The sequence below is a fragment of the Bos javanicus genome, chromosome 9 (genome assembly GCF_032452875.1).
Source record: "Bos javanicus breed banteng chromosome 9, ARS-OSU_banteng_1.0, whole genome shotgun sequence".
Classification (NCBI taxonomy): Eukaryota; Metazoa; Chordata; class Mammalia; order Artiodactyla; family Bovidae; genus Bos; species Bos javanicus.
Genome location: NC_083876.1, coordinates 98,287,603 through 98,302,380, shown reverse-complemented (window position 1 = coordinate 98,302,380; position 14,778 = coordinate 98,287,603). Strand labels below are relative to the sequence as shown.

At 40.1% G+C, this 14,778-nt stretch overlaps 1 protein-coding gene across 6 annotated transcripts in view; it reads right to left on the bottom strand.

The window, feature by feature from the left end:
- The window catches only part of PACRG (parkin coregulated), a 530,120-nt gene that overhangs the window by 433,162 nt on the left and 82,180 nt on the right, over positions 1-14,778 (bottom strand). For 4 of the 6 annotated variants that reach the window (XM_061428499.1, XM_061428501.1, XM_061428505.1 and 1 more), the window contains exon 3: positions 12,594-12,713. The exons of the other annotated variants lie outside the window; for them this stretch is intronic. In XM_061428499.1, the coding sequence (XP_061284483.1) occupies positions 12,594-12,713 (120 nt within the window). The remainder of the gene's footprint in view (positions 1-12,593; positions 12,714-14,778) is intronic. 6 annotated transcript variants of the gene reach the window in all.

Genomic DNA, 14,778 nt, shown 5'->3' with positions numbered 1-14,778 from the left:
TGTGTCTATAAACACAGTCTCATTTGCCTGGATTCCTCCCCCAAATCCCTCTCTTGTTTTTCTCTCTGCAAACTTGGCAAACTGCTAGCTCCTATTTGGCATCCATTTGATTTCCCCAAAGTTGCTCTTTCCTGTATGTTTCCATAGCATTTGGATTTTTACATTTCTGTTAAAATGTATCCTCTTTTCTTGTTCTTTTCTTCTTCTTGCACATCACACGTGTGTCTTTTTCCCCAAGTCACTCAACTTTAGAAGGCAAAGACCATCCTGTGTTCAGTGCCTGTACTTCTGGCACTGAGGACGCTGCTGGGCATAGAGTACACACTCAGTAAGTGATTATTATCCAATCAATTTGACACAGATTAGCCTTAAATTATTAGCCTTAAAGGCAACATAGCTACCATCCATGGATCTTAAATAAAGTCACAAAGAATGGGGATAAGGAACTTTCAAAATTTCCCCATTTCTTCATAAAAATTGGCTTAAGGAAGCCTTTGTAGTAATAAAGGTGGTTACTTTGATATGAAAATCGGAAAGAAAATATTTGAAGTATTTTTTCAGTGCTTTTCTTGACATCCTTTTACAGGGCAAAGTACTGATTACCGATGTATTTTGGTAGATTTGGAGAAGCACTGTATTCGTCTCAAGGGAGAACACCAGGCATTTCGTGACATTTTCAATGCACGTCTGTGCCCCGCTGCGCTCACCGTGATGTCCCTGACCCCAGCCTTAGCTCTCTGGACCAACTGGCCAGATGGATGTTCTCCTCCCCTTTCCTGACCCTAAGCCCTGCCCCAAGCTACAGGACACACGGCCGTAGAAGGTAAAGGAGTAATTGTGCTTCCCTGCTAGTGCAGTTGGCGGGAAGTCAGAAGCTGATGTGTTTGCCATAGTGAGGGATGAGATTTGACTGCTTGCTAAATCCAAGGGCCTGTTCCCTGACTCACCACCAACCCACCTCCCCCAAACCTGCCTTCCTGACCTGACAACAGCTTGCCTGCTTCCTGCAATAACTGGCTGGGCGCTACAGAAGCTGACTTGCTGGCAGCCCTTTGTCTGAACCTCCGGTTGCTTTCCAGCCTCACTATGGCCACCTTTCTAACTCAAGCTCTCCCCCTTCCCACCTGTAGTTTACTGAGAACTACCCTAATGGGACTTTATGGCTAGAGCTACGTCCTCTAAGTTCTCCTCCCTGTTACTGGTGAAACTCTCTCTCCAGAAGGAAAACCTGCTCAGGTCTCTCTCTCCTTAAAACCTTCTCAAAAAATTTTCATGTTGAGTCCAAATCATTCAACTTGTACATAAAATATTTCATGTGGATAAAACTCTAATTTGAAAAGATATATGGACTTCGATGTTCTTTGCAGCACTGTTTACAATAGCCAAGACAAAGGAGCAACCTAAATGCCACTCTACAATGAAAGGATTAATATGTGGCACACACAAATTCATACACACACACACTGGAATATTAAGGAGCCATAAAGAAGAATGAAATAATGCCATTTACAGCAACAATGGATGGACCTAGAGATTATCATATTTAGTGAAATAAGACAGACAAAGATTGTAAATCGCTTAAACATACAATCTAAAAAAAAGGATACAAATGAACTTATTTGTGAAACAGCAAAAGACTCACAGACATAGAAAATAAAATTATGGTTACTGAAAGGGATACAGAAGATGGGTTCTGGGATGTGGGGGGAGAGATAAACTAGGAGTTTGAGATTAACATATACATAAATGAGTAAATGAGGTGATGGAATTCCAGTTGAGCTCTTTCAAATCCTGAAAGATGATGCTGTGAAAGTGCTGCACTCAATATGCCAGCAAACTTGGAAAACTCAGCAGTGGCCACAGAACTGGAAAAGGTCAGTTTTCATTCCAATCCCAAAGAAAGGCAATGCCAAAGAATGCTCAAACTACCACACAATTGCACTCACCTCACATGCTAGTAAAGTAATGCTCAAAATTCTCCAAGCCAGGCTTCAGCAATATGTGAACTGTGAACTTCCAGATGTTCAAGCTGGTTTTAGAAAAGGCAGAGGAACCAGAGATCAAATTGCCAACATCCGCTGGATCATGGAAAAAGCAAGAGAGTTCCAGAAAAACATCTATTTCTGCTTTATTGAGTACGCCAAAGCCTTTGACTGTGTGGATCACAATAAACTGGAAAATTCTGAAAGAGATGGGAATACCAGAGCACCTGACCTGCCTCGTGAGAAACCTGTACGCAGGTCAGGAAGCAACAGTTAGAACTGGACGTGGAACCAAAGACTGGTTCCAAATAGGAAAAGGAGTACGTCAAGGCTCTATATTGTCACCTTGCTTATTTAACTTATATGCAGAGTACATCATGAGAAATGCTGGGCTGGATGAAGCACAAGCTGGAATCAAGATTGCTGGGAGAAATATCAATAACCTCAGAAATACAAATGACATCACCCTTATGGCAGAAAGTGAAGAAGAACTAAAGGGCCTCTTGATGGAAGTGAAAGAGGAGAGTGAAAAAGTTGGCTTAAAGCTCAACATTCAGAAAACTAAGATCATGGCATCTGGTCCCATCACTTCATGGCAAATAGATGGGGAAACAGTGGAAACAGTGTCAGACTTTATTTTTCTGGTCTCCAAAATCACTGCAGATGGTGATTACAGACATGAAATTAAAAGATGTTTACTCCTTGGAAGGAAAGTTATGAGCAACCTAGACAGCATATTAAAAAGCAGAGACATTACTTTGTCAATAAAGGTCCATCTAGTCAAGGCTATGGTTTTTCCAGTAGTCATGTATGGATGTGAGAGTTGGACTATAAAGAAAGCTGAGCACCAAAGAATTGATGCTTTTGAACTGTAGTGTTGGAGAAGACTCTTCAGAGTCCCTTAGACTGCAAGGAGATCCAACCAGTCCATCCTAAAGGAGACCGGTCCTGGGTGTTCATTGGAAGGACTGATGTTGAAGCTGAAACTCCAATATTTTGGCCACTTGATGTGAAGAGTTGACTCTTTGGAAAAGACCCTGATGCTGGGAAAGTTTGAGGGCAGGAGGAGAAGGGGACGACAGAGGATGAGATGGCTGGATGGCATCACTGATTCGATGGACATGAGTCTGGGTGAACTCCGGGAGTTGGTGATGGACAGGGAGGCCTGGCGTGCTGCGATTCATGGGGTCGCAGAGAGTCGGACACGACTGAGCGACTGAACTGAACTGAAACGAGTAAACAACAAGGACCTTTCGCACAGCACAGGGAACTGTACTCACTGTCCTGTAATAAACTACAGTAAATGGAAAAGAAACTGAAAAATAATATTTATATATAGATGACTTGGTCACTCTGGTGTACACTTGAAACTAACACAATACTGTAAATTAACTATATTTCATTAAGAATTTTAAAAAGTACTTCATGGTCAGGCTTCTCTTTATAGCTACCTGCATCACCAGCCCCTTTTCAAACTGTCTTTGTAACTCAAGTGTTTTGGAACTACTTGTGATTCTTCACATGCAACCTCATGTGGGCCCCTTTATGCCTCTGAAGATGCTTTAACATGGCTACACGAAAGCAGCATCTAAATATTCTCTCTGGTGGTTTTTATTCTCTTCTCTTATGCTGGGGACCACATCCATTCTTAAATTAGTGTTCCCATATCAATGTCTTACCTCAGACCTTTACAACAAGCCCAATATTTCAATCAACAACAAATATTTACTTTGTACTAAAGGATTGCCCTAGGTGCCAGAAATCACTGGTGAGCAAAAATAAACAGGAGACCCTGCCCTCATAGTATAGAGCATAGCAGGGTATTCAGAGTATTACAAAGTATGCTGTTGCTGCTGCTGCTGCTAAGTCACTTCAGTCGTGTCCGACTCTGTGTGACCCCATAGACGGCAGCCCACCAGGCTCCCCGTCCCTGGGATTCTCCAGGCAAGAACACTGGAGTGGGTTGCCATTTCCTTCTCCAATGCATGTAAGTGAAAAGTGAAAGTGAAGTCGCTCAGTCGTGTCCGACTGTTAGCGACCCCATGGACTGAAGCCTATCAGGCTCCTCCGCCCATAGGATTTGCCAGGCAAGAGTACTGAAGTGGGGTGCCATTGCCTTCTCTGATTACAAAGTATAGCAATCAGTAATTATGAAAATATATGGGAAATTGAAGCTGTAATAAATGCTATAAAATGAGGAACATGGTGCCACAAGAGCTCATCCTCAAGGGCTTGGGCAGCATCAGAAATGTCCAGGAAGGGATCTGTGAATAAAGAGACTCTTGACTGTGGTCTGAACTGTGCAAAATTTATTGATGAAGATGGGGATAAAGAGCACTCCAGGAGAAGGATGAGCCTGCGTTAAGGCTGTGCTGGGGAGACACACAAGCGCTGTGCAAACTGAAAGGTGGCTGGTGGAGGAGGGGTCATGGTGGTCAGTGGAGGGGGCACAGACAGCAATGGCGAGCGTGGTATGAAATGATGCACTACAGAAATACCAAGGTTGCTCTGCACTCTCTGAAGAGAATAGGTGAATTTGAAAGGGACACAGTTGGGTCTGGTCGGGTTAGATTCCTTTTGTCCAAGGTTACTCTGGCTACATGGTAGTGATTCGAGAGGGACAGAGTAAAAGATGTATGCTTAGTCGCTCAGTTGCGTCCAACTCTTTGCGACCCCATGGACTGTAGCCCGCCAGGCTCCTCTGTCCATTGGGATTCTCCAGGCAAGAATACTGGAGTGGGTTGCCATGCCCTCCTCCAGGGGATCTTCCAACCCAGAGATCAAACCCAGGTCTCCTGCATTGCAGGCAGATTCTTTACCATCTGAGCTACCAGGGAAGCCCAAGTAAAACAGTATTAGAGTTTTGGTACTGAAGATAAAGATAAAAGGTCAGAGTCAAGAAACATTTAAGAGACAAAATTAGCATGGCTTGGTGATGATCTGACTATGGAGGTGAGAAAGAAAGAACTATCAGGGAAGGTTTCTAGATTTCTGACTTACTCAAAAGGAGTACATTTAATAAGACGGAACATGACGCAGCATGAACAGTTAATTTTGCAAAATGTTGAGGGCGTGAGAATGGGCCTCAGGTGTCGGTTAGGAGGGAATGGGGCTGATCACTGGACCAAGGTGATGTACTCTGCCATGTAACCTTGCGTTCCAGTAGAGAACAAGCTGCCCACAGGCTGGTTCCTGCCGACGATTCTTAGGGAGGCAGAGACACCAGGTGGGTCCATTCCTGAGCTGCAGGGCCCACGACGAGGTGATTGCGGCGCAAGGACTGCTGACCACCTTGCCCTCCTCTCCTGAGAGCTGCAGGGCAGTCTGCAGGCTTCTGTCCAACATCCTCCTCCCCTTCCCAGGCTCCTTCCTCTCTCACACACAGTGCTACTCACACATTTCTTGCATGCTTATCCTACTCCTGGCATTTGATGTCTGGAGGACACAGGGACAGGATCAGTATTAATACTGGGAAATCATCATCATATGATACTTAGTAAAAATCGGCATATGAAACATTGGGCAGTGTATGATAACATGTAAATTAAAACACAGAGATTGAGAGAAGCAAACTGGCAATTAATTTTAGCAGCTGGAGGTAAATTAACACCTTTCTGTTAAAATGTAAATGTGTAATTCAAGAAAGCAATTTGAAGGAAATTAAGCAGATCATATAGGTTAAAGTCCCAAGCCTCTGAGAAAGAGTTCTGGCATGAGTCTCCAGGGATCAATCGGATATCAGACAGTTAAAGGTGACAGCAAGTGACACTTTCTTAAGAAGAAAAGGTAAGTGGATGTCGATCATGGCAGGGTTCAGAACAATATATACATCTAATACCTGAACATGTATATATTTGAACATTTTTATCGTATGTTTTACCTTTATAGTAAAAAATATTTTTAAATGTATAAGTAATGAGCTTTTCCTAAAAGTATGGAAATCCCTCCTGCCTGCTCCCCCACAAAATGATGACACTTTCTTCTTATACTGAAAGAATGGGTTTTGCAAACTGAGGTATTCCTGCTCACTGATTTGGTATGTGAATCTGTTTTCCATTGTTTTAATTCTAGAATATATCATTTTATATCCAGAGTTTTTTTTTTAATTTAGCATTATATCAAAGATTTCCATTATATTGCTAGTCCAAAAAGTTATAATATCTCAAGTGAATTTATTCACTTGATTTAATTAAGTACCATCCAACTGTGGATATTTAGACTGCTTTCCCTTGCGGCTTCCCTTGTAGCTCAGCTGGTAAAGAATCCGCCTGCAATGCGGGAGACCTGGGTTCAATTGCTGGGTAGGGAAGATCCCCTGGAGAAGGGAAAGCTTACCCATTCCAGGATTCTGGCCTGGAGAATTCCATGGACTGTATAGTCCATGGGGTGGCAAAGAGTCAGACATGACTGAGCGACTTTCACTTCACTAGACTGCTTTCAAGTGTTTGTTACAAAAAATGAACATCTTTCCATAAAGTTTGCCTTCATTATATCTTTCCTAAAGTATCCAGGTTATTTGATCAGAGAACATATCAGCTTTATGACGCCACAATAACAAAGATTCTCAGGTTGGATTAATATCAGTAGAAGAAACTGCTTATACAAGGGGGTAGTAAAATTGTATAAAAATAATAATAATAGCGTGTGGGACTTCTGCTTCTGGGCCTAATGGAGACATTGGTACAGAACTGGACTTCACATTAAAATCTAACTATAAAATCTAACTATTATATTCTGGACAGAATATAAGAAATAACTGTTTTAGGATGAATATCAGAAATGCAGGATTGTAACCTTAAAACAACATGTCAGAAAGATTTAGGAAAGGAAAGTGATAGTAATAAAGCAAAAGAAAACAGAACATGATGTGGGATATATAAGTAGCCAAAACAAAAGGGGAAAGAGGAAGAAAATATCTGTGTAATTTCTAATCACTTTTTTCTTTTCATACTGGAAACGGGAATTTTACCAGAGACTACAAACAGCGTGAGACCATTTGGTACAGGGAGGGAGGAGGGAGGAGGGTTCAGGATGGGGAACACGTGTATACCTGTGGCGAATTCATGTTGATATATGGCAAAACCAATACGATACTGTAAAGTTATAAAATAAAATAATTTAAAAGAGCTGAAAAATAGCAGTGAATTACTATTTGTGTTGAAATTGGTCCAGTTCAAGGTCACAAGACCCACACTTTGTTTTCTTCAGTGACAACTATCCAAACTTGACCACCTAAATTTGATGGTGGCAGAGACTAAACAGTGTCCCACCAGAAGCAGAAACACTCAGATTCTCTCTGCTTAGAACAGAATTTCTTTGATCCTCGATTTTTTGATTGTCAAACATATATTTTAAGATACATAATTAAACATTATAAAATACATTTTACCGTTATTAAGTTAGTTGTAAATATTTTAACTTGGTGTTCGTTTTACTGCTTTGCGGTTCATTTACCTTCTTATGTGTTAAGGTATATACCAAAGAATGATTTCTAAATCTCATCTAATGACTCAAGACTCTGCTTAGTTCTGTATCACTAAATTACAGACAGCAACAAAAAGAGTAGGCAAAGACCAGATTGTATTGTATCTTTAGTTCAGAAGTGGGATTTGCGTTATAAACAATAATGAAAGGATGACAAATGGTGAACAGAATAAAACTTAATGTAAAGATTCCTTTTTGTAATATTTCATGTATTACTTTGCATACTGAATCAGATAGAAATGACTGATGAAACACGGTTTTATTAAATAAGCCACTTCTAAAGTATATTCATCATCAGAAAAATATGCTTGGATAATGAAAAAATGATATAAGTTTAGCTTGTATAATTTATTCCAAAACTCAAACAATGGAAGGAAATGGAAAAACAGAAAAAGAAAACAAACATCAGGCAAAGTTTTTGAAACAAAGCTGAATTATACCAAGAAATATAGAAAAAAAATATGGATAAGCATACACATTTAAGTTATTCTTTAAGCAATTTATATTATAAATTAATATACAAAAATAAAGGTGATTTAATCTGCTATGTAAGCCAAGCAAACTCCTTTCATTCAAAATGTATTACAAAGTATTACATTTGAGTTAAATTTTGGATTAGCATTAGAGTATGATAAGCCTTCATCATATTCCTTAAGATGAAGTCACTGCTTCTGGATTTCAGGCTGTCACAAAGTAACACACAAATCATATTAGTAAACAGACCATATAGAGATGGAACTTCCAGGCTGATGGACAGTTTAAGGCTTTTTGGCAAAGGTTTACAGTAGGTGCAAACATCTTGAAGCCTAGTTGGGTACTTCTCACAATTATTAAAATTTTCTGAAAAGTTAAACAATTCCAGGATTTAGTAAAGATGTGAGAAACAAGATCATTGTTGGTAGAAGTGTAAACGGAACACAAACATACATAAATACACATTTGCACAGAAGTCTGAGATTTATTAGACAGCATACTTGGAGAACGGAAGGTACATAATTCAACAGGTGTAAAACAACTTACTTCATCTTTAAAGGTTTTATCATTTTTTATGCATGCGTTCATCATGTAACGCATCATAGCTTTACATCATGTTTAGAAACACCTTTTCATCCTGCTATTTTAGAGAGAGTGATTATTGGTCGCTCGGTTGTGTCCAGCTCTTTGAGACCCCATGGATCGGAGGCTGACAGGTTCCTCTGTCCATGGAATTCTCAGGGCAAGAATACTGGAGTGGGTTCCCAATTCCCTTCTCCAGGGGATCTTCCCCACCCAGGGATCAAACCTGGGTCTTTTCCACTGCAGGTGGATTCTTTACTGTCTGAATCACCAGGGGAAAAACAACAACAACAACAAATTTCTAGGTAATTCATATGTATTTTGTAATGCATGTGGTTTTCTTACCACTTTGAAAATGTCTGCTCAACCTTTCAAACAGGTGTTTTATAACTAACTCAACTCAACTCTTCTATTTTTTTAAACATTTAGAGCCCATAAACCAATAATCTATGAAAGAGGTCGGAATACTCCACACCAACAGTTGCCACTTCGGTACAAGGAGGACTGGAGTTGAAGGTGAAAGAAACAACAAACACAGGAGGAGCTTCCTGCTCCCCCATTTCTGCAGGACATAGGTTTCTCTTTTGTAAAGGAAGTTTCCATTTATAAAAGAGTCTTCCTCTTCTAGACCAAAAAGAGGAGAAGACTGGACACAACTCTTATCACCTGAGACACCTTGAGTCTGCACAACAGATCTCACTAAACAACCCACATGTGGTGAACATATTTTTAGTCCCCTTCCCACAACTTGTTCCCTTCTACCTCAGAAGCCCCCCCACCTTTTTTCTTTATTTAGTCTCTTTTCCCCAATTTATTACCCTTTAAATTAGACACCACTAAAAATGTCACATAACTCCCTGGAATCTAATAGACTCTTTGGTGTTTTCACTTCTTACTATGAGGCTTTTCTGTGTGTGCATTAAATAAACCTGCCCTTCTGTTAATCTGTCCTTAATTTGCACTCCTTGGTCACTAAACTTAAGAGGGTAGAAGGAAGGCATTTTCCCTCCCTTACACTTATAAAAACCATGTACTTAACATATTTATTAACTCTATTCTAAAAAGTCCAATTTTTTCCCCCATAGAAACAAAAATTTGAATGATAGTTGCCAGTGGCTGGAAGAGCTGAAGGAATGGAAAGCTGCCTTATGGGCACAGAGCTTTAGATTTACAAGATGAAAGGATTCTGGAGATTGGGTTGTGCAACAGGGGATGTACTTAAACACGTGAAGGGTGGCAGGATATGCCATGCCAAAATATGCCCTTTGGGAAAAGAATTATTTTGGGCTAAAGGTACTTGAAAAATAGCAAATGCAGGAAAAATACTCTGAATTTCCTCCTTTTACTTAAAAGCAGGCAATGAAATTCCCATGTGAAAGAGGTCCTCCTAGAACAGGTAAGATTCTTATCATCAAGGACAAGAAGCTGAGAATGAGAGAATGCTAATCAGACCTTATTAAAATAATTCATATCCTCCTTCAGTCTTCTCACATAGCTTAATTACTTTTCCACACTTTCCTTTCTTTGTTCAACTTACTATAAAAGAATGTAGGCGCCACCCTTTCCTTGGGTCTTGATTCCTTATGAGGCGCACCACAGCGCCTGACACTTACGTAAACTTGTTTTGCTTTCCTCTTGTTAATCTGTCAACTTAATTCTCAAGCCCAACCAGAAAACCCTAAGAGGGCAGAGGTAACATGTGCCTCCGCTGCCTGTTACTGAGCTACGCACTTCAAAATGGTAAGGGGGAAAACCTTCTGTTACATGTATCTTATCATTTTTCAATGATACAGCAAGAACACTGTATCAATGCTTAATTAGCACAAATAAAACTGTTTTAGGAAAAAAAAGTTCATTATTTCCTAATATTTTAAAAATAATTTTAACATATTTTAAAAAAGAAGAATAGCACTTTAAAAAAAAAAAAATCTTGCTCCATTAAGAACAAATACACAAATACACACAAAAACCTTCACAAACAAGCTTGCAAACATCATGGGGACTAGAAGAGCTCCAGATACCAAAAGTGAGAGTAAGTGTCAATGTAATTGCCTCAAGAATGGTTCGGTCACTAGAAGAAAGACAACCAACCAACCATCCCAGAAGTCCTTTACTAACTGGAAATCACCTTATCCAAATACTGAAGTAGGAACAATTTCCAAGACCCGGAGGGCTAGCAAACTGGCTCTGGTTAGGCAACCAAAGGAAGCTAATTAATATTAAAACTAGTGAGAGGAAGACTGCAGAACCCATCCTTCTGGGGATCCACGAGGAATTCGACACATTCTCAGTAGGCCATGCAGGAAACATTTAAAAGCCTGACCCCGCCCCCCTCCCCCCAGCCTGAATAAAGCTCCAGCAAGAGGAACTGGATAAAAATCAAGTGTTGATTAAATCTTCCTTTTATAAATCATACAAAAATGACTTTTAAAAAATAAGAAATTACTTGAAAAGTTATTAGAGTTACAAATCATGGATTTTCATGTGGAGAAGACTTTAGCCAAGCAAATAGTTCATTTGGCATCACCTATATTTATTTGAGCAAAAAGAAAAAAAAAAAGTAAGAAATAGTGTTTATGCACAGAAGAGAGAGGTGCAGTCCCAAAGAGAAAAACAGTTAAATATTAAAACCACAGCACATGATGCTTCCTTCCACACACTTGCTCCTATTATGAAAAAAAGGTATGCAGACGCTTGTCCTTCACAGACGTTAATTATCAGGATAATGTGAGCTACACTGTTCTCATTTTCCTTTAAGCAGCAAGTCCCAGGAGGAACTAAAGAATGCAATAGATGTGGTGAAAATAATTTGTAAATGCTAGTAACATGTTGACCATCAAAATAATTTTAAACCAAACACAGCAAAAATTTTGTTCAATTTCATTCGACCATTAATAATGAAATTTAGAAGCAACTAGCCCACATAGGTCAGAATACTGATATGACATATTTGGATTTTACAATTAGTTATTAAAATGACTGACTAAAAAAAATTGCTTTTCTTAAATAGCTTTCCATTCAGTTCAGTTCAGTCGCTCAGTCGTGTCTGACTCTTTGTGACCCTAGGAATGGCAGCACGCCAGGCCTCCCTGTCCATCACCAACTCTCGGAGTTCACTCAAACTCATGTCCATCAAGTCGGTGATTGCCATCCAGCCATCTCATCCTCTGTTGTCCTCTTCTCCTCCTGCCCCCAATCCCTCCCAGCATCAGAGTCTTTTCCAATGAGTCAACTCTTCACATGAGGTGGCCAAAGTACTGGAGTTTCAGCTTTAGTATCAGTCCTTCCAATGAACACCCAGGACTGATCTCCTTTAGAATGGACTGGTTGGATCTCCTTGCAGTCCAAGGGACTCCCAAGAGTCTTCTCCAACACCACAGTTCAAAAGCATCAATTCTTTGGTGCTCAGCCTTCTTCACAGTCCAACTCTCACATCCATACATGACCAGTGGAAAAACCAAAGCCTTGACTAGACGGACCTTTGTTGTCAAAGTAATGTCTCTGCTTTTTAATATGCTATCTAGGTTGCTTTACTTTTCTCTGAAACCCATCTCTTAATAAGGCAGAAACGAAATTTAGTCAAAGAAAAAAAATAAAATTTTCAGCTTTTCTAATGCCCAAGAATATCATCATATGGTATTCTGAGTTGAAATCTAAGACAACCAAAATGCCTGTTTTTAAAAAATATACATTTTCTGTAAGATGTTATGGAAAAAACTCAAATGAACTTTTTGACCAACCCAACATGCTTTCATCATATTCAATGACCCAACCACCATGAGGGTAATGATTTAGATGCTACATAAGTGAAAGTGTTATTTGTTCAGTCCTGTCTGACTCCTTGTGACCCCATGGACTATAGCCCACCAGGCTCCTCTGTCCATGGAATTCTCCAAGCAAGAATACTGGAGTGGGTCGCCATGCCCTTCTCCAGGAATGCTGCATGCCTACCACCTATTCAGTGCTAGGCAAACTGTAGACACTCAATAAGTACTTATTGAATGAAATATAATAAAACAGTGAAAAGCAAAGCATACGTTAACTCCAGTAGCTTTAATCATGAAGGCCGACCTTAGGTGGCAGAAGCAGCAGCGTCAGCGCAGCTCTGAAGACAGCAGTGGACACACCCTGTTGCTCTAGGTCTCGCTCATTCTCTAGACTATCTGACTTTCGTGGTGCATTACAGTCACCCTCTTTTAGGTTTGAGCAATGAATGACATTCAGTTTGGAAGAAGCAGCAGCAGTCCTCTATGGAAATTAACAGTGAACAGGTGAGTTTTAATAGTCAGCAGAGTAAGACAAAATGAAGCGGTTTAAAAATAAAGCAGGAGAGACCACTGGAGCAGTCCATGAATGTGGCCTGAATAAATGAGTAAGTTAATGAATAAACAAGGAGAGAGGAGAATGAAAATGTTGGAAGTGATGGCAGAGAGAAGGAGTCAGTGGCAGCTAGACAGGGGGGCTTTCCATGTTATCAGCCTCTCTTCCCAACTTCATCTCCTCCATGGCCCTCCTGCAGCAAAGCAGACCAAATAACCACATGCCTGATAAGTAAGAGTTCTTTTAATATAAGACCTCCACTTTCCCCTAACCCCTATATGGCTCTCACACTTTCATCTGTATTACCATCCTTCAATCCTTCCTGTCTAAAAAATGTGGATGGCGTAGACATCCAAGACAAATGGTCTCTCCTAGTTAGTCCCCTGCTTCCCCAGGGACAGGCAGGAGTGCTGCCTGGTACTGAGCTCTGGACAAACACCCCAGCCCTGGAGCACACGGACAGGGAGGGGCGCCCGTTCTAAAGAAAATGACCAAGGATGGCTGCTTTGATGAGCCAGACAGACCACACCCCTGAAGGTGAGAACTTGATCAAGAGTTAGGGGAAAAGCATTCCTGGTGGAGCCCTGTGGGTGAATGGGAACAGAGTCCAGGGGAAATGAAATAAAAAGCTTTACATCCATCAGCGACTCCATATGATTTCCAGTCTGGCTGCCTGACTGAGCTCAAGCATCTTCCCATGGACCCATGGGGGTTTGAAATGTTAATCCCTGATCATCCAGGCACTTGAATTTGGTCTCCTCTCTTTGAACTTTGCTTTCAGCTTAAGTCCATCAAAAGTAATCCAATCAAACCAGAAAATGCATTAGGGTTGCTATATGGACTGGGGGCAAGGAAGTGGGAGAAGAGGAAAAAAGTGACTCACAATGTTAATCACCCAGCTGTGAATCACTGGGGCTTCTGAAAGCACATTCGTCCTTCCTTCCACCTACTCTTGTCACAGAAATGATACTCACACACCCCCGGCTTTTTAGCATTGCACACTGTACTGATTTTGTATTAAAGTCCAACCTGAGTAAATAATTAAAAAGAAGCATAAGAGAATCTACGGTCCAAACTATGGCTGAAGTGACAAAGGTGGCTTTCTATTAGCTAAAATTTGGACTCCATCCTGTTTTCTTTTTTTTTTTTTTTTCATCCTGTTTTCTTTAAAAAGTAGGCTGAAGTTATACAAGTAAATGTCTATTAAATATTCCATTACTCTTTCAATACAAAATAGATTTAATATGTTTATACTCCATCTGCTAGAAACTCTCATCAGATTTTGATTGAGATGGATGAACATTTTTGTGCTGATAAAATAATCTTATAAAGCAAAATAAATGACAAAGTATGTGCATTAATTACACAAAATTTAGACTTCTGATAAAGTAGTTTGTTACCCAATTGATTTCCCATGCACATTTTCTCTACTTACTTTATGGCTCACAGTGGGGCAGGCTTTAGATTTATGATTTCAAAAATACAGGTAATTTTGCACTATTGTAAGTTACTTTTTACTTCATTCCATTTGTGACTAATTGTACCCACTGCACAAAGGACCCCTTCACCGACTTCCACTGCGCCTAATAAATTGCAAACTTCCGAAGTGTGATGGATGAAAGAATGCTCAGAATAAACAAATGAAGAGAACATGTGTATAATACCCAGTTTAATCTACTTTTATTCAAATGTATTAATTTCTGAGAAACATTATATTGTGTAACTGTCAGAGTAGATACCTTGATATGCTTATATGAAAAAAAAAGTATATTATGTGGTGAATCCATCAGATTGTGTCTCCAAAGGCATCTAAGCAAGATTGGACTCCAGTCCAGTCTTCACCTGTGTTAGAAGCTCCTATTTTGTGTGACTCATGTAAAGACAATCGGGATAGGGCATCTCTGGACCCAGATGTGTCTGCTCATGTGTATCTCAT